The sequence below is a fragment of the Mesitornis unicolor genome, unplaced genomic scaffold (assembly GCF_000695765.1).
Source record: "Mesitornis unicolor isolate BGI_N332 unplaced genomic scaffold, ASM69576v1 scaffold1538, whole genome shotgun sequence".
NCBI lineage: Eukaryota > Metazoa > Chordata > Aves > Mesitornithiformes > Mesitornithidae > Mesitornis > Mesitornis unicolor.
In genome coordinates this window covers 13,171-36,710 of record NW_010203673.1, presented here as the reverse complement: position 1 = coordinate 36,710, position 23,540 = coordinate 13,171, and the positions used below count along the sequence as shown (strand labels likewise).

Genomic DNA, 23,540 nt, shown 5'->3' with positions numbered 1-23,540 from the left:
GGGGGGGGGGGGGGGAAGTTTAATTTTATAACTATAGACTAAAAAACAAATCAACAAGTAATTAATGAGATTTCAGCCCATCTACATCTTTCACAGAAATGAGGTCTGGACTCCTCTTAAACTCCAGGCATTAATCCCAACTGCTTCTTTACCAGGACTGTAGATTCCTAAATACACCAGTCAGTCTTTATCTATTATGAAACTCCTAAAATTGTGTATTCTAGCTATGCATCTGTGTCTAGAAATGTCCTCTCAGGGAATATTACTAAATATTACTTCCTTAGAGCTCTACTGAGAACTGCCCATAAGTTCAGAAAAGGTGAACAAAACAGAAACGCTCGCGACCACAGCAGCTGACCTTTTGAGTATCAGCCATCAGGCAGAGCACTCATCAAGCAAAATGAAGATTTGTGTCTAAATCCTGCATGAGATTGAATCCAACTTGCTAGCCTTCCAACTGTGAAGACATGCAGCACAATGAAAGAACTCAACCGCTTGATGTCCATGGAGATCAGTGACAAGTGGTGTTCCTTGGGCGTCTGTACTGGGTCCAGTATTATTTAAAATCTTTTCCAGCAATATTGACATTGGCACTGAGTGCAACCCCAGCAAGTTTGCAGATGACACTAAGCTGAGTGGTGTGGTTGATGGTCTAGAGGGAAGGGATGCCATCCAGAGGGATCTTGGCAAAATAAAGGTAGGTCTGTGTGAACCTCATGAAGTTCAGCAAGGCTAACTGTAAGGTGATGAAGGAAGTCCTCCTGGAAGCTATTTCAAAACATATGAGGACAACAAGGTGAACTGGAGTCATCAGCATGGATTTATGAAGAGGAAATCATGCTTGGCTAACCCTGCAGCCTGCTATAATAAGATGACTTGCTCAGTGAGTGAGGAGAGAGCAGCAGATACTGTTTGCCTTAATTTTAGCTTTGGATGCTGTCTCTGACTACATTCTCATAAGCTGACTGAGTATGAGCTAGTAAATGGACAGAGAGGTGTGTTGAAAACTGGCTGAGCTGCCACTCTCAAAGAGCTGTGATCAGCAGCACAAGCTCCAGCTAGAAGCCAGTCACCGGTGGAGTGCCCCAGTGTTCAATACTAGAGCCAATACTGTTTTAACTTCTTCCTTAAGGACCAAGATGCTGGGACAGAGTACAACCTTAGCAAGTTTGCAGATGATACAAAACTGGGAGGAGTGGCTGATACACCAGGGGGTTGCGCTGCCATTCAGAGGGACTGCAACAGGCTGGAGAAATGGGCTGGCAGGAATATCATGAAGTTCAAAAAAGGCAAATGCAAAATTCCCACACCCTGAGAAGATTAACCCTCTGCACCAGCACAGGATGGGGCAAACCAGCAGGGAGGCAACTTTATGGCAAGGGCTTGGGATTGTGAAAAACACTCCCCAAGAATATAATACTTTACATCAAGTGCCTTATAATGTGTTTTTTTTCACAAACCTTATGCAAATGATAAAAAGTTAATTTTGCTTAAGCTTGAAAAGATTTATGATTGCATCAAAGATACTCATACTGCCCACCAGCTTTATATGAGCTTTTATAGCATACTTCAAGGGCCAAACCTCAACAACCAGCCTAAATAACAACTTTTGGATCCTGATACTTGCCTTGCGTACATCTGCTCTATGTAGCTTACAACACTTTACCATGTATCTCGCTCAACTGAGATGACTGAACTCCAAGCTTCTATTAATAACACACCAAAACGATATTTCCTCGCTATGAGTATCCAAGAAGTTCCGTCAAAGCCAGTCACATGAACTAGTTGAGGAGGTTGCTGGAAAAATAACTGTAAATTTCTGAGGTTGGACGTGGTTACTGTCACAGACCATCTTACTTGGTTCTTCTATGTTCAGGATTTATTCATTATCTGCTCCAAGTCTTGGCTTCTCAGCAAAAAACAGAGAGTAAAAAAGAGGACTGGGGAGCAAACTACCTGTGACATTGCAGTGAAACAGTCTTTGGCCATCTGGCCTTAACTTTTGATGGCTCTTAGAAATATTTCACTTCACCTTCATAGTGGAAGAAACCTGCATGATATAATTCCACCAGTAATGCTAGTACATCCACACTAAAGCGTCTTCTCATTAAAATTTTTGAACACTGAACACATATTCCCTTACCTTGTTGATGTACCAGGTATGGGACGTCCCGTATCCACCAGAACACACCAGCAGTAGCCCGTGGAAGGGTGGCACTGCACTGGTTTGTAGAGGCCACCCTGAGCACACTCTGGAATGAACACATTGTCTTTCTGGGGCTGTTTAGCTTCCTCCAGGGCTGACTGAAGTTCTTGATCGCATGATGATGCTTTTGGAAGGAAAAGGAAAAATACTGAAGATGCTATATGGAAAGGGACTACTGGATTTGTCCAACAGTTTGTATACCTTTATTTGATCACATGGAAGGACTGTATTTGAAGTGACCTGCTACAGCTCAAATACCAGCTACATTTGTTTATGCTGTATACTGTTATGAACTTTAGTTTTCTTTTCATGCAGCTGCTTTATAATACAGTCCTAATAATAACTTGACACCCTTTTTCTTATATTACTTACAGAATCATAAACTCATAGAATGGTTTTGGTTGGAAAAGACAATCGGTTGGAAAAGCCCAACCATTGATCCAGCCCTACTAAATCTACCACCAGATCATGTCCCTAAGCACCACATCTACTTGTCTTCTAAACACCTTCAGGGATGGTGACTCAACCACTTCCTTGAGCAGCCTGTTCCAGTGCCTGACAACCAGTAAAGAAATTTTTCCTAATATCCAAACTAAACTTCCTCTGGTACAACTTGAGGCCATTTCCCCTTGTCTTGTCACTAGCTACAAGGGAGAAGAGACCAACCCCCACCTCGCTACAACCTCCTCTCAGGTGGTTGTAGAGGGCAATAAGGTCTCCCATCAGTTCCCTTTCTTCAGGCTAAACAACCCCAGCTCCCTCAGCTGCTCCTCATAAGACTTGTGCTCTAAACTCTTCTACAGCTTTGTTCCCTTCTCTGGACATGCTCCAGCATCTCAATGTCCTTTTTTGTAGTGAGGAGCCCAAAACTACACACAGTATTCATATATACTCTGTGTATATATATACACAGATATAATCTGTAGATAACTAAGTACTTTCTTTGCCTCTTAAAAAAAATGTTTACTCACTCCACAATCCCCAAACTACTGATTCTTTTCAGAGGGAACAGTAGAAATCATATTTCGTAGGATTTCTTATATTAATTATTCATCTAGATATTAATTTATGAGTTTATATTCTGTTCTTTCTTTCCAGCTTTGGAACAACCTCTTAATACAGTGAAATTCCTTCCACCTTCTTTTCTGGTGATTCTGGTATTGCCCATGCATCATTTGCTCTGGAGAACAAAGACCCACAAGCAGTGTTTTTTAACTCTGCATTAACAGTATGTCCCAGATCTATTCTGGATGTGAGAAAAGCTTACATGTTTACACATTCCTAGCCTTTATGTTAAAGACTAGTGACACACTTATTCTCTGAATCACTAGTAGGATTTACTTCCTAATTTTTCATAGTTCAACCAACAGAAGAACAAGTTGAATCCTGATCGGATTTTCTAGTGCATTTGTAGCAAGTTTCAGCTTCAGTCTAATCTCATTTACTCTTATCTCCAGGGTCCAGAAAATGCTCTTCAAATTGTAGGCAAAAACTGACAAAAAATCACTGGTTATGTCCAGAATACTACTGCACCTTGTCAGCTTCTTGCAAATGCAGATGACCAAAATCAGTAAGATGTTGCAGGGGAAAAGGTGTCAGAAAGTTAAACATCTTCATACTTTAAAAGGCACACAATTCTGTCTACATAATGGCCTGGTCTCCCAAACAATGTGTTTTGTTCCAATCCATGAAAGGTTTAAAAACATGCATATCAGTTCCTAACTTGATTACACGGCACAGACAGGAGTGTTTTTTTCAGTTCTTTGATTAATTTTTCCCCTTTTGTTTCATACAGTATCTGAGCAGGACAGCTAGATAAACTGATTGATTTTGCATGTTTTTGTCTTGATCTACCCACTGACATATTCAGAAACTGAACAGCTCTCAAAGAATCAGCATTTAGATAATGAACTGCCCTTAGAGAATCAGTGTAGTGAGGTAAGAAAGTGGAAATAGCTAGTTATTTGCATCTTAAAACCTTCAGAGAAATAGCTATGGCTTCACAAATTAGAAATCCATCACCAGCATCCTCTTAGAGTAGCCAAAATAAATCTTTCCCTCAGTGAATCTGGATTATGATGATTATCAAGTTACAAGGTATGATCACCCTGGAAAACACATCACTTAGCTTAGTTGTTCACTTTTAATATTTTGTATATCATCAAGCAAAAAGGAGCAGATGAGTGAGAGAGAGGAAATAATTTGTCCTCTTTAATCTGCACTAAATTAGTTTCTCATTCATACTGATAAATCTTGGGACCATTCCATCAGCTACTGTGACCTTGTCTCGTTTTACATCCTTGCAACCAGACACACAATTTGGCAGACGTGCAGGTATTATTATCTCTCACAAACCTAGAGGAGTGATACATTTTCTCCCTTATGTCTGGTTTTAAGTCTCAGAGGTACTGAAAAGCAGTATTATGGGAGATGTGTCAAAGAAAGGGTTGCAAATGTGGGCTATGGCTTTAGGAGGGACAGTCAGAAGACTGGTGGAACTTAACATTGCAAGTGAGACTGGAAACAGGATTGAAAAAGGGATTAAAGAAATCTTGGAAAGCATTGTATTACTTATCACTTACTAAATGCGCTGCTAATTGAAGTCTTGAGTTGCTGATAAGAACCAGAGAGTGGTCTCAAGAACCAGCTAAACCCAACCCCGCGGATTGAGCAAGAACCAGAGAACAACTGAGTCTGCACACAAGCAAGGGTTACTAGCGGTCACGGAAAAAGGTTCTCCAGCATGACCACCAGAAGGTACTGCGCAAGCGCAGTTAGGAGGAGTTTATGGAAATGACTTCCTGGAACTAATCTTAATACGAAGCGGGGATAGGTCATGCATATGTATAGGCGTATTGGGAAATCTTATGTATATGTAACATTTTACCGCATATAACCTCGGCGAGCAGCGGCACTCGGTGCACAAGGTTTTAAGAAAGATCTACCTTGCTGCCCACCGGTGAATAAACATACCTACTTTACAATCTTACGGATTGTGGGGTCTGCTTTGTATCTGCACGTCAGGATAGCCAGTGACAGTAATCAAAGGAAGGTTTAAAGACAAAAAGGAAAGTTCTTAATGGCAGAAGTCTATGAAAAATTAACAAAAAAGTAGGATTCATACCAAATGCCAAAACAAAAGTCCTGTAACTGGGAAGACTCTAGTGATGAAAAATTTGTCTTTGGGCAGCAGCATCAGCACAGGCATTAAAAAAAAAAAACAAAAACCAACTTACTACATATAAAAAAAACCCCTATGGTATTTTCAGGAAAGACTTTCCCCTTCTTGGAACCTTTAATTTCTTACTTTTCCCATATGGATAGTAAATTATAACAGGAAGAGGAATTCATCATTAGTCCTAAATTAGTTGTCAGATAAAATGTGGATTATTTTTGAGAAATAGGAAAAAAATATAAATTTGTGCGAAGGACACTTTGTCAGTTCTCTCTGTGCCAAATGACTGAGTCTTTTTTTTTGCTGAACCCAGTTCATTCATTTTATTCACCAAAAGTGCAGGATACTTTATTACTTCTCTTCCTTACACAAAGGCTTATGATCTTCAGATCAGCTTTCAGAGAATCTGCTTAGTGACTGCCTAAGAGGCATTTCTGAAGAATTCGATGCTTATGCACCCTTTTGACATGACCATTTGTGCCACTATTGCTACTTCCTTGTTTGTTTTCCCCACTAGAACACTGTTCCTGCATAAAGTAAAGGAAAACTGGTCTGAAGTGCTCACCTATAAACCTGTCTGTTTTTCCCAGAACCAGAAATTAGTCCTTCCTCTCTGAGGGAACCATTCATTCCCTTTCAAACTTTTATTTCAACTATTTACAACAGAACTACTGCAAAGATGCAATTGTAGCCCTGTGATGACTAAGAGCTCTTATCACAGAGCTCCCATACTGCTGCAAATAATTGCCTTTGTAATGTCAGAAGAGTCATGGTCAACAAACCCTCACTTGCCAGGAGTAGCAGTGATAAATGTCATTAACTTAGAAAGTGTCTGACAATTTGGCCAAACAATCTGACAACAACTATGATCTGGAACCACAACAGATGGATGCCAGAAGTTCATAAACTGAACAGTACGGAAAAAGATCTATGCCACAATAAAAGTAGAATAAATACCTTAATCATTAAATTGCATTAAACTTTCTATGGAATGTGTTACTACAGTAACATTCCTTCTGGAAAGGGAAAAGCATTGACATTACAGCTTCTTCTTTTCAGGGAATACACTGCTGTTATAACTTGTTATTTCACTTATTTCCTTCAGTTTTGTATTGCTGGAAAAAAGGCGGCTTTTCCAAGCATGTTAGTTCAACAAAATACTTAGATATGGCTGAAAAATCCTTTCCACATAATCTACCATGTTAGCAAGCCACACTGTAGCTCAGTTGGGATCCTTAATTTCAGGTTGATAAACCTTCCTGCAATTTCTGCCCAAAACTACATTTTATTCCAGGTTCATAAGCATTAATGATTCAACACACAAATTTCAATCATGTAAGAAAATACGTATTTTTGCCCAATTTTACACCAAAAGCCTTACCACCTCCCAAAGACCATCTACTTACTCTGAAAATGGAATTTTTGAATTATGAAGTAAAACTCTTGCTGAAGTTTAAAGACCTGCCTTAACTGTAATGTATGTTGCTCTTCCTATGTCATATTGCTATTCCATTTCTATCCTTATTAATTTAAATGTTAGTCACTAAGTATACTCTTCCTATTCTGGTGCAAGATGCCTTCATAGTCCATTACAAATAACCAGCTAAAATGCTGCATCTTCTGTCAATGTGAAAGATGTTCCAGCTAATGACAGACTCTGTGGATAAGTGTCGTGTTTTGTATACAATCTTGAGTCAGTACTTGTTGCTAATGATGCATTCTCCCTAACAAAAACAGTCTGCATTTCAATGAATCAAGTTAATTTACATCAGCAAAAAAATACCTCAGTAGCAGTAAGGTATAACCCAGCAAGAAGCTAAACACCACAAAGGTGCTCTCTCACTCCCCTCACTCCCTGGTGGGATGGGGGAGTGAATTGGGAGAGTAAAAGTCAAGAACTCGTCAGCTGAGATAAAGATTATTTGATAATTAAAACAATCCAATCTGTAATAGTAATAATACCTGTTAATTGTAAAAAAGAATAGGAAAAATTATAATAAAGCAACCCAAGCTATACTCAGCTCACAAACAGCAGCCGTACACCAATGAAAACACGATAACGGAGGGGTAAGCCCCGGGGACTGAGATGGTCCACCATCATGAAGGAGAAGGGAAGGGATCAAAGGGGATGAAGGGCAAAGAAGAAGGAAGGTGTCTCCCCCTGCAAATTCCCTGATTTATAGTGAGTGTGATGTTTATGGGATAGAATACACCTTTATTGGTCAGCTTGAATCAGACCTGGTCACCTGTTCCAGAGAGTCCCAGGCTTTCATTTCCCTCCCAACCTCTTCTGTAGAGAGAAATAAAAAAAAAAAATACCAAAAGTAACTATAACCACAGGTGCAGGCGAAAGACTGAAAAACAAACCTACAAAAAAGGCAAACATATGCTGGTGAGAACCAAAATAAAAAAATCTTGTCAGCTACTGTAAGGAAAATAATTCACTCCCACCAAAACCAGGACAAACATTATAACGTGTTATAAGTCTGTAATATATTTGTTATAAATAAATCTTTATTTATGGAAAAATCAGTTTATTAATCTGCTAGGTTACTTAAACTGTTAATTAATGTTTACTAGGGGATGTCCTGGAGGAGAAAAGAGATGGCTTTTCTGATAAGTCATCCTGAACAAATCATGTAACTGTGCATCTGTCTGTAGCATATCTAAAACACCAAGCAAAGTATTATGTAAGTTATGATAATAATCTCATTAGTACTGTAACAGGAGATGTTTTAGCCCCTTGTTTCAGGAATTCTGGCAGTTGTGCTGTGTCTTATCACAGCTTCTCCCAGCATGTGGAATTTTCATGTTTACAAAGAATTTTTTTTTTCTGCTTAAATATGAATCACTGTATTTATGTCTAAGTTGCAATGTGTTCTGCAGAAACAAGTTGCCAGATCTACAGAAAATTACAAAGGCGTCTATATGCTACTTTAACATTTCCTGCCACTATACAAACATTTCCTTTCAATTTCCTCAACCCTACAATGTGTATATGACAAACAGAATCCATTCCAAGAAATTCTGTTTTCAGTTGGTTGCTTCTCCCTCCTTTTCTCATTACCATAATGGGTCATGAAAAGACAATTTAGATAGCCTGGTTTCCACAGTAAAAGGATCTTTTATTAGGGCTTGAAGCTCAATATCCTCTATAGAAAGCAGGTAACAAGAAACCTGTGAACAGTGATACACATGCTCTGGAGAAGTGCAGTGTAACATTAGAGAGAGTAAATATTGCAGCTTTTCATGTTTCTGAGAGGATATATTAATGACATATTATTATGTATATATTCATATTCATGTAAAAAATTCAGTATAAGGAGACTTCAATTGTATGTCAATTTCTGCTAATTAAAATGTTACGCAAATCTTCTGTCTGTTCTAGTTAATGAAGCCTAATTTAGGCATCACTTCAGAGTACTTCAAATATTGATTTACATAAGTTCTGTGCTAGTTTATTTCAAAACCGTAATAGTCAGAATGGATAAATAGCCACCCTATTGACACCCATGCAACCCTCCAACAAATTCACATCTCATGGAGTTAAGAATCTGATCCATTTGCTTGGGATGAACCCTCCTTGAACCAGCGAAGTTAACAGGCACCAAGGAAACTGATTACAATGTGTTTCTATATTTTCAACTAGTCACAGTTTTCAAGTTTCATTGAATGAATTTCCACTTACACTACACCAAAGTGTATTTCCACATATGAACAAAATGTTCACTCTAGGAAGGCAGTGGCAAGTGGGATAATTTCTATTCAAGTTATGCTCTCCCTGCAGAAGAATTTACATTGACTGGATGGCAAAATGATCCATTACAGCAGTGTCCCTGTTATTCCTAATTCCAGCAAACATGCACCTTTGAGGCAAACACTCAGGTTCTCTACCTGTCACTGACCAATTTAATCATCCAGAATCCTTCACATCTGTTCCTGCTATAAATGCAGCATCCAAAGAAACATCTTAGATAGCATAAATGAAAAAATATCCTTAAATTATTTCATTTTAGTGAAGTGTAACTTCACAGCTTCATATTCTTTCAGGGTTTTCAGCCTGCGTTTAGACCTTCTTTAGCATGACAGATTCCTTCTCTGAAGAGGTAGATCAGGTGGTATAACGTAGTTTAAGATGGCAACCTTATACACTTAATGTACACAAAATTATTTTATCATCCCTTATGGCCAGAGTATGTCCATCTCACACTAATATTTCTTAAGAAGCCCTGTTCTTACAATAATTTGCCTGCCTGCCCCTCTTCACCATTTCAAATAAATTCATCTCTAACAGAAATCAAGTGCAGCTCAGTGCTACAAACAAATGCAAGAACAACTTTGCTACTGCTACTAGCTTCTTATAAAGACTACTCATAAACCTAAATCAGAGTATTTCTGTGGCTCAATCTTCCCCTAGTAGAAACCCATGGAAAAATATCCACTAAATTCAATGGACAATACATGAGTCCTCAGCTGGATATATTCACATGCAAGTATGTTTCCAATGAAGCCTAATATTTGCTCATGGACCAAGAACTGATTGTAAGGAATAGGTAACATTAATAAACACACAAACTTAGTCCTAATATCTAGATGGCAACCAAAAAAGACTAAATTATAGTATTAATGCTCATCTAGCACCACATGTTTTGGTTTACATTAGGTTCAGATACCCATCAGCATGGGGGTTCTCAAGGCCTGGAAAAAGCTGGCAACATTCCTACCCATACTTATTCTTGTTTGTGAAAACTTGTGGGAACCAAATATTTCAGGTCCCTTATGTGCATTTGCACAGTACTCTCAATGTACACCTGATCACTGTTTTGCTCTCCTGGTGACTGGATAGATGATTGTGGCTAAACACAAAGTTCATGGCTTCAACACAGTCCTAAAGATTAATTTACATACTTTACTCCACTGAACGAAGCAGGATAAATCACAGAAAGATGCTCTCATTTATCTATGTGGTTCCATATGCAAAGATACTGCAATACACAAGGAGGATCATCCAGAAATGCACTGAACCCATCAAAACAAAGATCCAGAACACAGAGACCACTAGCTCCCATTTAGCTTTAGCTGAAAAAAACATGGCCACAGCCAATCTTATCTACCTGTATACATCAGGATTTTCTCGACTTTTACCCTGGGTTTGAGTAGCCAAGTGGCAGTAGTTCAAATCGACATTTCTGCAATACACAAATTCTGGTTCTACCAATAGGTGAAAATTTGGGGATCCATAACGCAAAGATCTCAGATGAAAATAGGATGACTTGCTCTTTAACCAAAATTAAACCCCACTTGTCTACTGGATTTTCTAAAACACTTTCAGGTTTAAGGAAGGTTTTGCACATACCTCTGTAATTCTTTATTTTTCCTAGAATTTGAAATTCTAGGAGTGCTGTGAGAAAGACTGTAACCACAACACTGTAAAAGAAAAAGAACTGTTTTGCCACAAAAGCACGCTATTTTAGTAGGCTTTTTGTTTCTTTGTTTGCTTGTTTGTTTAATTCTTATCTCAACTTCTTGGTTAAAGAGATGAGAAGTATTATGTAAGTATTCAAATTTCTCCTCTCACAGAAGTATAACTAATTGAAATTACTCGATTAATCATTTATAGTCCTTTTTCTCCTTCACTGAGTTCTCACATTGCCATTGTACAGATTAGAAGGGATAAAACCAGATACCTAGTTATAAACATAATGTAATTCTAAATTTTGCCATTGCTATTGAGATTGAATAAAACACTAGTGTGAGATCTGTCCGCTGACTTGATGAAAACTCACAGAGAAACTAGACTTCATTTACAAGCATGACAGAAACTGGCTCTAAATGTTTAACTATTAGCATTTACTCCTGCCATAGATAACTAATGTGAAGTTAGTATAAAATATATAGATTATAAATCTGAGTTACTTCAAAGATGCGTTTTGCACTAGAGCCAAAATGTATATCCTGAACATCCTGACTTAAACATTTATTATACCATCTACAAAACGTGAGAAAGCAGTGAAGGAAGAGTAGAACATATTTGTGAAATCTTTACCAGGAGTGCATGAAAATCATAACAAGCCTTTGCAAAGTGGATTGTGTTAGCCAGACTTGATCCAAGGACTGTTTGCACCCTACCTTCTACACTGGATCTTTGAATGCAACCTTAATGCAAATAAAAAATCCTTTTAAACCAGCTGGTCAATCACATGGCATCATATTTCACAAGGAGGGTGAAAAATCTTCCTGCCTTCTGAGGAGATGAGGTTCCTCATCCCCGTTTGCTCTGTGAGTTGAGGACATTCACTCAATTGCAAGGCTGAACAAGGATGGATTATTTCCAGGTGCTCTTTCTTGATTTTGTATACTTGGCTCCCCTAAAATGAGAGAGGATACAGCACAAAAGACTGCCCCATCCTGCAAGGATATAACTGAAAGCAGTTATTTGCCAAATGGGATGAAAATTGGTTTTTCTACGTAAGAGGAAATGTTGTTTCCTATTATTGCTAGGTATGGCTGCCTTGCCCTGCCAAAGCAGGGCAGCACCATAGCATTCAAGCTGCGAAACCAACCCAACAAAAAAGCCACCACCCAAAATTACATCAAATGACTGTTACACTGTTCCCAAACAGACTGGCTAGCTTGCCAGTTTGCTACAGCAATCTAAAGGCTCATTTGTTACACAAAATTGCGCAAAGCTACCATTCTTGCTTTATGAGTATATTGACCAGCAAGTGTTAGTCTCCCGCCAGTGGAAAAATCTCTCATTTTTAAAGAAATATTTGAAGTGAAAATAAAGCTGGTTCACTTTTTCCACAGAGTTGTGAAAATGAAAGTCTTTGCCAGGTGAGCTGAGGATAAGTATTTGTTTGAACAGCTCTATGAAAAATTACAAAACAAAATGTGCAAACTGGGATGCCTAAATTCATACTTTGGCACTTAAATAAGCCAGCCAGCTTACACGAATGTTTATCAACCAAGTGCTTCCCCTCAGTGAAACAGGAGTTGTTTCTGTTCACCATTTGGGAAACTGAGATACTTACTTCAGTGCCTGGATATGACTTTGGATACCCGATCCTAGGTACCCAAGTAATTGTAATTTCAGAGGTGCACAGTGCCATTGCTGGCTGCAGTCTGTCCCACATAGCTGCCATTGGTCCACACTGCTAATGTTGCTGGCACCATGCAGTGTTTTCCAGCCTCATTGCTTAACTCCTGCATGAGGTGGCTGCACTCCATCTACACTTTATTTTTTAAGTATCATTTCCATACCTTTCCATACTTTACAGATAACTCTCTTGGATATATATTCACTGAGATATAAACAAGACTGACATAAGAATCAAGCAGTCTTTTTAACCCACATATTTCCCTTTTTTTCATAATTAATGTAATTGTTGCATAATTTAAGCATTTGTTTCATTACACTGTCTACTGTGGCCGTGGCACTTGCAACGTGGGCTGCACGGTCAGTCCACCAAATGGCAATCTCAACTTCCTGCAATGGCATGTGAGACAGAAATTTTCTCCCCATGTGCTGCCAGTGAACATGATTGCTCAGGTGAGCCCTGGGAAAGCACAAGCAATGTAGGTATAGCCATGCTCTGCCATGGCTTCTCCACAGAAAAGGGACCATAAGTCTAGGCTGAGCTGGTCTTCCCCAGTTTCCTCACTCACAGGGCTTGTTCTGTGTAGGGCCCTCTGCAACCTGCTCATGTACTCTGCAGCCCAAACATGTGTGTCCCACAGAGGGTCTCACTTCAGTGGCACTGGTGGAAGGTGCAGTGATAAAGTGTAGTTGGACTTTTGATCATTATATCCTCCCAGATTTCACAGTAATAATCTCAGACCTCAGGGATGTGAACCCTGGCTACTGTTGCAGAAGCCAGCAGAAGCCAGGAGGACTTCTGACTGGTTTATGGGAACGTGATCTGAGCTGCACAGTTAAAAATATAGAGATATATTAAAAAAAATAAGAGAATGTGATTTTGCATTTAGGTAGTTCTCATTTACATGTCTCAGAGTACCTTAAAAAATAGTCAAAACAATATGCACCTCTGTCTAGTTCATAGCAGACTGGATGGGCATCAAAGAATGGTAAGTACTCAACACCAAGCAGGAATACAGAGATTAAACAGGCTGTCAAAACAGAAATTTTCCTTTCTTCCTCAGTGTTTCAGGGAGTGCTGCTTTAACAGCCATAATGCAAAAGTTTATGCTACCACAATTCCCACAGCCTATTCTGTGGCTTAACAGAACAACTCCATCTCCACGGCTCTTAGATATGCACTCTTCATATTCACTTGATTTAAAAATTTAAAAATTAATTTTAAATTCATTTTTTAAAATTACAAGTTTAAAAATCGTACTGTCCTGGTTTTGCTGTGGCTGAATTGCAGAACTCCCTTTTGATGCTTCAGACCTGGCACACATTTACACTTTTCAAGGTTTCATCTGCACATGTGGCTATAGCTTCTATACATGTTTGTCTGGGGGGATTTTTTGTGTTGTGTTTTTTGTTGGTTTTTTTCATTTCTTCTTCTTCACTCTTAATCCTTTCAGCCCCTTTAATCCCTTCACTTCTCCTTTGGGATGATGGCCAGTCTCAGTCCCTCAGATTTACCCCTTCGTTGTTGCGTTGGTGGTGGTGTATGGCCAGTGGCTGCTGTTTGTGAGCTGAGTATAACTTGGATTGTTTTATTATCATCTTTCCTATTCTTTTTACAATTAATTGGCATTATTACTATTACAGATTGGATTGTTTTAATTATTAAATATTCTTTATCTAAGCTGATGAGTTTTTTACTTTTACTTTCCCAGTTCTCTCCCCCATCTCACCTGGGAGGGAGTGGATGAGTGAACAAACTACATGGTGTTTTAGCTGCTTGCTGGGTTAAACCACACCACGTTCTAATGCTGAGAATATAACTGCACCCTTAAAAGCTAATTAATGACAGATGAATCAAAAACTGGCCACTTTTACACTGACTTGCTCTTCTTCATCTTTCCAAAGAGAAGGCAAGAAGCAGGTGGAAAATCATAATGCACATTATTGCTCATGTCTCTAATTACAAGAATTGTGTTGTGCAATGAAGAGTTTTCTAACAGAGCAAGAAGCAAATTCTGTGAAGTGCTATCATCTGTTGAGTCACACTGCTCCCAGAATGCATTAACTCTTGTCCTCACTATGAGATTTGACAAATAACTTGAACATGAAACCTGGTCAAAAGGTAAGTGCACTGCTTTAACCCTGCACAAATCTGAATGTTCATCATAGACTAAATGCTGTACAGATCTTTCTTCCCCCAGCACATTATATCCAAAACATAGTATTTATATAGCACGTAGAAAGTCTGTATTCATAACAGGAGAGGTACAGGATTCAGATAGAAGACTGTTTACTGATTTTGGCCAAGTTTTGTGTGCAATAAAAATGAAGAGCCAAAGAAGAGTAAAAGCCAATAAGAATAGTATAATACTATTTCCTTCAGCTCCAACAGCTTTTTAATATAGTTTTATGTAGCTCTTTTTTTTCTTTTTTTTTTCTTTTTTTTTTCTCATATGGCCATGGTTAAACAGCTCAGCTTGTGCTTTGGTTTCAAGAACAAAGCCAAATCTCTGGCTTGGCTTTACCTTCAAACTTTGGAGAAAAACAAGGGCAATCTGAATTAAAAATAAAAATGCTAATTCCACTCTGTTTTCAAAAATGAATAGCTTTCTTAAGTGTAGATAATACTAAATATGGTAAGATAGTGAAACATCCCTATCCTTTTGAAGGATGGAGGACCCGCATCATATTGAAAATCCCAGACCACAGTTTCTGCTCCTGTAAACTGGAATCATTCCACTGTACACAGTAGGGATCACCAACAGAAGAGCTGGTCCCTAATATACCCAGAACGATTTTAAAGGCTTCTTAGATGAAGCATAGTAGCAAAGCCAAAGACTTTCTGAACCAGTAAAATTAGAATTTTAAAGTGTGACTGATGATTCTTAATATTCTACAACCCATGGTTACTTTTAAGTGCTCAGAAGATTACTAGTTTTAAGTGTTTAATGTACCACACAAATGACCTTTATCATAAGCCTTGTATAAATGCTTACAACAATCCATTGTATGTGAGAGTGAAGAACAGGTTTCAGAAAGTGTTATTTTTCAAAGTGTTTGCTTAGCTTGTTTCCCACAAGTATTTTCAACTCTTTCAGACCTGCTTCCATCCTGTCTCCCCACACAAACATGCATGTCTACCTCAGGCCTCATTTATTTTCAAGCTCTCTACAACAAACAGAGAAAATCCAAAGGACTGTTTGTGGCAGAACTTTACAAATAAAACAGAACCTAAATATTTAACTTTTCCAGATAACCAGCATCACAGGAAACAGCAATTGGCATTCAGTCACCTAATAAGGAAACGTTTTTATTATTGCTTATGTTAAGACAGTTCTGTTATTCTTTCTACATATTATACACTGTTTGCTTTGTTTTCTTTTTATTTTGGGAAGATTAAAGGTTGTTTGATGGCTTGAAAATAACACAAAAGGAAGCACAGTGCATGATGCTCCCAGGAGGTTGTGTAGCTGTTGCAACTGGAGCTGTTGCTGATTAAATTTGTCTATTGTTATAAAGCATTCTGGGCCAAACCAATCAACCACTGGCATAATTAATGAAGTCCACAAAGGCCTTTAGTGGGACTTGTTTTCATCAATCAGAAGGAACAAACAGAGGCTAAAAAAGAGTGGAAAAGCTTGTGTATTTACAAACCTGCTTGCCTTGGGTCACGCTTGTGAATAACTACAGTACAGTCTCATAGTAAGTACCACTGAACACTAGAAATTTTGCCTTATACATCTAGGCTCATTTAGAAAAGGATAACATGGAGATGAAGACATAGGCTCTCTGTTGCACCAAAGTCATGGGAATCCTCTTTTTCTTGAGTTCTACAGAAAGAAAGGGAGGAACCTTTGAAGTTGTCAATCGGCTGCAAGGAAAATGAGTGAAAATCCAATGCCATTACTTACATGACTGAAACAAAGAAACCAACAAACAAAACAAAAGGCAGGAAATCTAGATGCAAAATTGGGAGAAAGGGTTTAGGTTGTGTCTTTTCATTTAGAGACACACAACTATTTCAACTATTCAGTACAACATATTTTTCTTCACTTCCACCTCCTATACTCTGTAAGTCTAAAGCTCCTTATTGTATTTAGCAGTCCTGAACTAGACACTATCTCAACCATCTCTCTGCTGAAACTTTTGCTGTTGCTTGCATTGATCAGCCCATATTGCGGCAGCCCTCCCAGAAGCAGAGCCAGGGTTAGAGCCCTGGAGTTCCTGGCTAGCTGCCACAAATATAAGCAATGAAACCACGCTGCCTCTCTGCTCTGGCTGACGTCAGATGCTTTCGCACACAGTACTTTGTAGGCTGCTTCAGCCTCCCCAGCGACAGACTCAGGAAGTAAAATTGGCAAAGAATATAGGCCAAGAATCTGATAGCACTGGTCATTCAGACTAACAGTGTTGATGACACTTCCGTTGAGTTTTATTTGAAAAATACAAATGAACTTCCACAAAAAACTCACAGCCTTCACTATGGAAACATTCTTACTTAAGAAAGCATTGGATAAATGCTGAGCATATACTCCACTACCTTTAGGATCAAACACCTAGCTGCCCCCTGAGTTTGGCATCCTTCAGTATCTTGCAGTATGGATATCACAACTAGGCAAGGTATTCCTGAAATGGTCTCTGAAATCCTACATAGATAGGTAATGACACCTTTCCATGCTTACTCAATCTAGGAATCAAACTCTCTCTCCCATCCATGTACTGTTTATCTGGTTGCTCCTGAGAACTCTCAGCATGTTTCTCACCACATTTTCAGAATACAGCTTGCAAATTCATAGCATGATCTACAGCCTTTATCCTTTGGTGTCCAATCTGGTCTTTGGTTGCAATAGCCAAAAAGAGAAGGTGGAAGAATAGAGAGATGAGAAATCAGTGTTGCAAGAAAACCCTGAAACAGCAGCATTTGAGATTGCAGTATGATACATACGCAAAAATGGAGAAATATGCAGTGAAGATCAGCTACTGACAGAAGAGAAAGCAGACTGCAAAGAAAGGACTGGAAACAGAACAGGGATTGTCTGCACAACCAACACTGACCATGATTAATTATGCTAGAGATCACAGAGACTACGATAAAATTGCACAAGGCTCCAATAGAAGCAGGTATGAAAAAAGGAAAATTAAGCTCAAAGAATGTATTCTGACTTACAAACTTTCTTACAGAGGGAAAAATATCTGAAGCAGGACATTTTTCCTCTAGCCTTGCTGTGGACAGGTGATGCTCCATACAGAAGTCACACAGGCTCATTCTGACAAGTATATTGAAAAAGTAACTTCATCATGACATCTTTGAGGCTAACCATGCTTAGTTATGTGATATTATATTCTCAGATATGTATGAAGGTGTTCATGAATATTCAGTACTTCTGAATATCACTTCAATGTGCAAAATTGATTACCTCATCTGGAGAGAATGAAGTTGTACAGAAAGGTAATAAAGAAAGAAAAAATACTTTGTTCACCCTTTCAGCTGGCAATACAAGTGGAGTAGCTAAGCTAAGAGCACATCCATTAAAGTTGAGAAGACTTCCAACTATGCTATAGCATCAAGATTGGGGTGTGTCATCCTATTATCAGTGATCCAGCAGACTGATTTACCACACACTAGCTACTTAGAGAAATGAGTGTGCACTGTGTTTCCAACAGAGGCAATAACACCATCATCAGTCCTGTGCCACCAATGTCCCTGTTTAGAGGAAAATTAAAAGAAAAAACCTCTGCCTCCAGGCCTGATTATCTTCTCTCCTTATAAGGCTTTCAGTGGTGTTACCCTTCTGACTGCAGTGGAGTCACTCCTGTTTACACTGCTCTGAGTAAAATGAGGCTTCATGCCTGCTGAAACCAAACCATCTCCTCCTACACTCATTTTCTATTATTATACTGAACTGTTTAGTTTAAAGGATGAACTACAGGATGTGTGACTACATTACAAGTCACTGTTTCATACTTCAGATGTTGGTAAGGAAAGAGGGAGAAGTGACCTTTCAAACCACTGACATTTATACTGACATCTTTGGCTTTGCTCTTCTCTGTTGTATCAACTCAAAGGAACTAAAAATCATGTCCCAAAAATTATCCTAAATTGCCTTTTAAACCTGATTAGAAACTGCAAAAACATGAAAATTTTAAGTCACTTAGGCCAGGGGAGATATAGCCTTTATACAGCCAAACAGAAGACCAATGAAAATAATGATTCTTTCATTACCTTCGGGCAGTAACAGCTTTTAAGATTATGGCTTTAGCTACATGGTGGTAGTTTTGGGAAAGTCAGAGAGGAAGCATTCAAGATCAGAATTCACTTACATGTCTGCTCCCCAAACTAATTGGTATATTAAGTTTGCCCTCTCTTTTCTCTTGTGTTTTGTAATGCACCAAGAGAATTTAAGATCAGAAATTTAACTTACAGCCATAATCTTATTTAAACATAGTTTTATTTTCGGTTGAATGCAGATACTTGTCTTGCCATTCTTAAACTAAAACAGGTATTAAAAATAGCTTAATGTAAACCAGTGGTCTGTCTCTTCAACCACTGTTTCTTCTCCAGTAACACAGAAATCTAGTGCATTATGGCAACAATAATTAATGTTATTTCTAGGCAGTGCAGAGTGCAGGGAAAACATAGTGTCTAGCATTATTCTGCAACAGTCTCTTGACAGAGCATGATGGACAGGGTGGAGTGAAGCAGAAAGCTAGCCAGTAATAATACAATACTTGGGGCATATACAGAATCTTGCAGATGAAAAGATGTCTAAGTGGGTTTATGAACTTTAGCGATATAATTTGAGGAGAACAAGTTCCCTTGTGCCAATTATGACCCTTGGTGTGGCTTTTCATGGAAAGGAGATTCTACACCGATCCCAAACAGAAAAGCCAGTGTACTGCATTAATGGTAAGCTAGGGGAAAGGATCCATGGATGACAGCATTAACCTAGGATCTTAACAGCCCATAAAAATAGATGCTGCATTAAAGGCTTGGACTGATGCAATAGCTGCATTGCAGTCACATGGCTAGTGCACAGGTTTTGGAGTGTTCACTCCTCCCACAGAAGTCCCTGTAGGAATTTAATTTCTTTTGGTTTTGTATCAAATGAAAAATGCTTACATTTTTGATGAAGCCTCAAAAGGTTCCTGCATTGCATGGTAATTTTTACAAGAATTAAAGGAAAAAGCCAAGAATTTATTGGAAAATAATTAAGCAATGCATGAACTCTAAACTAAGCTGTCAATCTTTTCAGGGAGTTTATTCAGACCTAGATGGTTTGGCAAATAAGTTGGAAGTCATATGTAATAAATCAGCCCATTAAAAACCCCTCCAAATTTAAACCACTGTGACTGCCCATACTCTGATCTACCAGGGAACATCTAGAAATTAATTCAGACTGCCAGAAATGTACATTTCAGGAAACTGAGGTAAAACTTTGACTCTAGCCACCAGGGCTGATTCATGTTACATGGCTACCAGTCCTTCCATGGTCCATATTTTCATTAACAGCAGTCAGAGTTTTTTGTGCAGAACGACCCAGATCAAGCAGTAGAATTCCACACTTCACATAAGATATTAACAGGGGAGTATTTTGGCATAACTGTTTTGGGCTTTTTAAAAAATGCTTCCTTACTCAATTATTGGGAAAGTGGACAGTTGGTCATTTGATTTATTCTCATGGAAGAAACAGAAAATTGCTTTCTTGAGAACAGTCTAGTCAGTTGTATAAAACCAGAATAATCTTACCAGAACATCTCACTGGATCATTCTGATTAAAATTAAAAGCAAAACTTAAAATTATTGTTTTCTTAATGTTAGCATTTAAAAGAGCTTTTATCACCTCACAGATAAAGACATAAGGAGTTCTTAACCTTGAAAAATGTAGGAGAGAGTTTGGTGGATATCCTTCAAGAGATGCAATAACTTTCTTCACCATCTATATTCCAAACACTGTTTCTTTTGTTCAAGAGTATAACTACCAATTTACTAAAGGTTTGAAAATATGAGTCTCAGAGCTCTCTGACATTGCAGGTATTTCTTTCATTTCTTAATACATTTTTTTTTCTGTCTTGACCTCAAGAGTAGTATTAGACTCCTAATATTTTAGAAAAAAACAGTACAATTGTTTAGATGCCTGTTTTCAAATTTAGATGCCTAATTATATATGCTCACACTTGACCTGGGCTTCTTGCTAAGAAAGTTCATTAGAATCAAGGAAAAAAATGCCTTTAATGTATTGACAAAGATACGCAGTGATTACTGTCTGTCTTCATTGCTTTTAGGGTTGTTGGCTGGTGGGGGAGGCAGGGAAGGCATTTCTGCATGGCACATGGACACTTTCTCCATCAGGTCATTGGGATGATGATGGAAGACCTGGCAGCTCTTACTGCCGACCCTGTCGGACTTCTGACTGCTTGAAAAATTTGGAAGATCTGTCTTCTACATGCTGTGCAGCAATCATAGTATAGCCATAGCCAGATCCAGACTGTCTTGAGCAGAAGACCTGTTTCCCAGAATGTTTATGACTTTAGATATGATCCAGTTCAATATATTTTGGAGCATTAACAGGATTTAGGTGATACTTTTCTGCATTTGTTGTTAAAATATAGACTGTTAGCCTGATATCCCTCTTAGGATTTATGAAGCTTATTGATGCTTTTATGATTATGCAATCTGATGTCTGGTAAACTGTGGAAAGCTACAAGTAGGTGGGGGAGTGCATGTCTAAAAACTAAAGGAGATCTTCAAGCAGGACTGTTGCATCATTTAGTTGCTGCAGAAAGTAATGTAATATAATTAAAAATGGTCAGGAAAGATTACTATCTTTTGGCATCAAATGTTAACACATGCAGTAAAATAGAAATTATCAACATTGCATAAGACAGATCTCTTTTTTTTTCTCTTTTCTTTTTGGTTTTCCCTCTACAGTGGGGGTCCAATAAAACCCTGGAACATCCTGAGCACAAAGAACATGAATTGGACGCAAAACAGAACCCTATTTTTTTAATGGTTTAGGATGGGAGGATCTTCCCCTGTAGTGGGAGGAAAAAACTGGAAATGTCAGTACTTGATCTTTATGAAAGGTTTTGAACTTCTATGTAAAATTAAAATGAAGAAAAATGAAAATGCTTGTGAAAAGGATTATTCAGGACAGTACTATAATAACCATGATCCAGCAGTCTACAAATTAAGAATGTATCATAATACATAAGCACTGTGGGGAGGTCTGGAAAGTTTTATCTCCTTGGAAGAGGCTGAAAGAACTGAAAGAAAACTGCAATTTTCCTTTACTAATTTAGGACAGGCAATGCAAGGCAAGTAAAGTAAAGGGAACACAAGGCAATGCAAGGCAAGAGGACTAAAGAGTATAAAGAGTAATTTTCTTCACAGATGAAGAGGGTACTGTTCACAGGCATAAGACAGTACTCCTCTCTCTTTGTGTAAATAGCTAAATCAAGGCTAGGATATCACTAAAAATCACTACTGAAAGGTAAGACAAATTCTCCATTAGAAACTAAGTCAACCACTTACTAATTGGCCCTAATGGTGTGAACAATCATTAGTTTCAAAGCTACCGTTTTTTCAGCTGCCAAGGAGTATCCTGAAATCAGTATTCTAAAATAATACAACTCTGAAACTATTCTTTCTTTTAACAGAAAAAAATAACAAAATTGGAAGAGAAGAAAAGAGACTCCTATTCTTCAAAAGTATTCAAAAATAAAACAGTAGGGTATATAACAAGATGTGACAGTGCTTCACACATCTCCTTCCTCAACAGTTTCTTAACAATGCTGGTTTTATAGTAAAATACAAATAACAAATTAGAGATCACTCCAAATAATTGAGTTCATTCAGGAACTCTGAAGGGAACATTTAAGGAGTTAACAACTAGAGCAAATCCAAAGATTCTGAGGAGGCCATTAGACTGTTGGCCTGGAAGATTCCAGTCCTGCTCTGTATCAATCTTTCTTAGTTAACTTCCTCACAATGTTTTTCTCTTTACCTTCCATGTACAACCTGCTGAGACAATAGGCCAGACAACGAATATTCTACCACCTGATCTCTTCCAGCACCCAAAAATTTTACAAGGCTCAAAAGCCAGATCTGTGGCCATCACAAAGCATTCAGACTTCAACTGTGGATGCCATGAAAAAATGCTAGTGTCTTTTCTTGTGCAGAGAATTGGCCTGCAGATGAGCCCAAGCTATAAAGTTCACGTTAATAATATCTGGATTTGAACCTGTCCAAAATTTGCCAGAGACTGACTGCCCATCTGTAATGGACTGAGCGCCAACTGACAGAATCCATGTGTGGACTTAACAGCCAACTGGTATGTTCAAAGAGTTATTTAAAAGCAATAGTTCTGCCTTCTACTTTCCATTCATGGCTTGAATTGAGGTTCTTAGGGCTCAATTCAATGCAATTTCAGGTACTCTGGATTATCAAACCCACATGACAGAACACCTCAGTTTTCCAGTAGGCTCTCATACCTCCTATTTCACACAGATATCAGATATCCTAGGCCAAAAAATGGAGGCAACGAGCTAATAAATCACTTTCTTCCCTCTCTTCCCTGTGTTCTTTTCTCAGTTTGTTATGATATCCATTTTTATTTCCTTCTATTATAACTGGTTTTATACCTGAAATCTTCACATTGCAAAATAAGCCTACTCAAAATAGTTTTAGAAAACTTCTAATTAATTTGTAATAAATATGTAACTGGGAACATGCAACTGGATCTTATTTTTTTCTTGCTATCTCACACATCTTCAACTGCACGTAATTTATCTTTAGTCAATATTAAAAGCAACATCTGGAAAAATGCAACAATTAATTAGAATAAATACAAAGTCACTGAGCTGTTACTCATTTTCCTGTCTGTAAGTTACTCATTTTCCTATGCTTAGAGAGGAATGGCTATTAGAATTAATGTGATTGGGCAGACATACAAACTCTTACATTTCTTTCCTTTGAAAGAAAATGCTATTTTTTTTTCAGTCTTTTTTAACTTCGGGGCTGAGTTTTGCCCAGATAGGCATAGCAGGAGGCCATTATCCAG

At 38.2% G+C, this 23,540-nt stretch overlaps 1 protein-coding gene across 1 annotated transcript in view; it reads right to left on the bottom strand.

Moving 5' to 3' along the window:
- SMOC2 (SPARC related modular calcium binding 2) overlaps positions 1–23,540 on the bottom strand; it is a 74,333-nt gene that overhangs the window by 39,941 nt on the left and 10,852 nt on the right. The window contains exon 5 of the mRNA XM_010190782.1: positions 2,144–2,330. Coding sequence (XP_010189084.1) covers positions 2,144–2,330 — 187 coding nt within the window. The remainder of the gene's footprint in view (positions 1–2,143; positions 2,331–23,540) is intronic.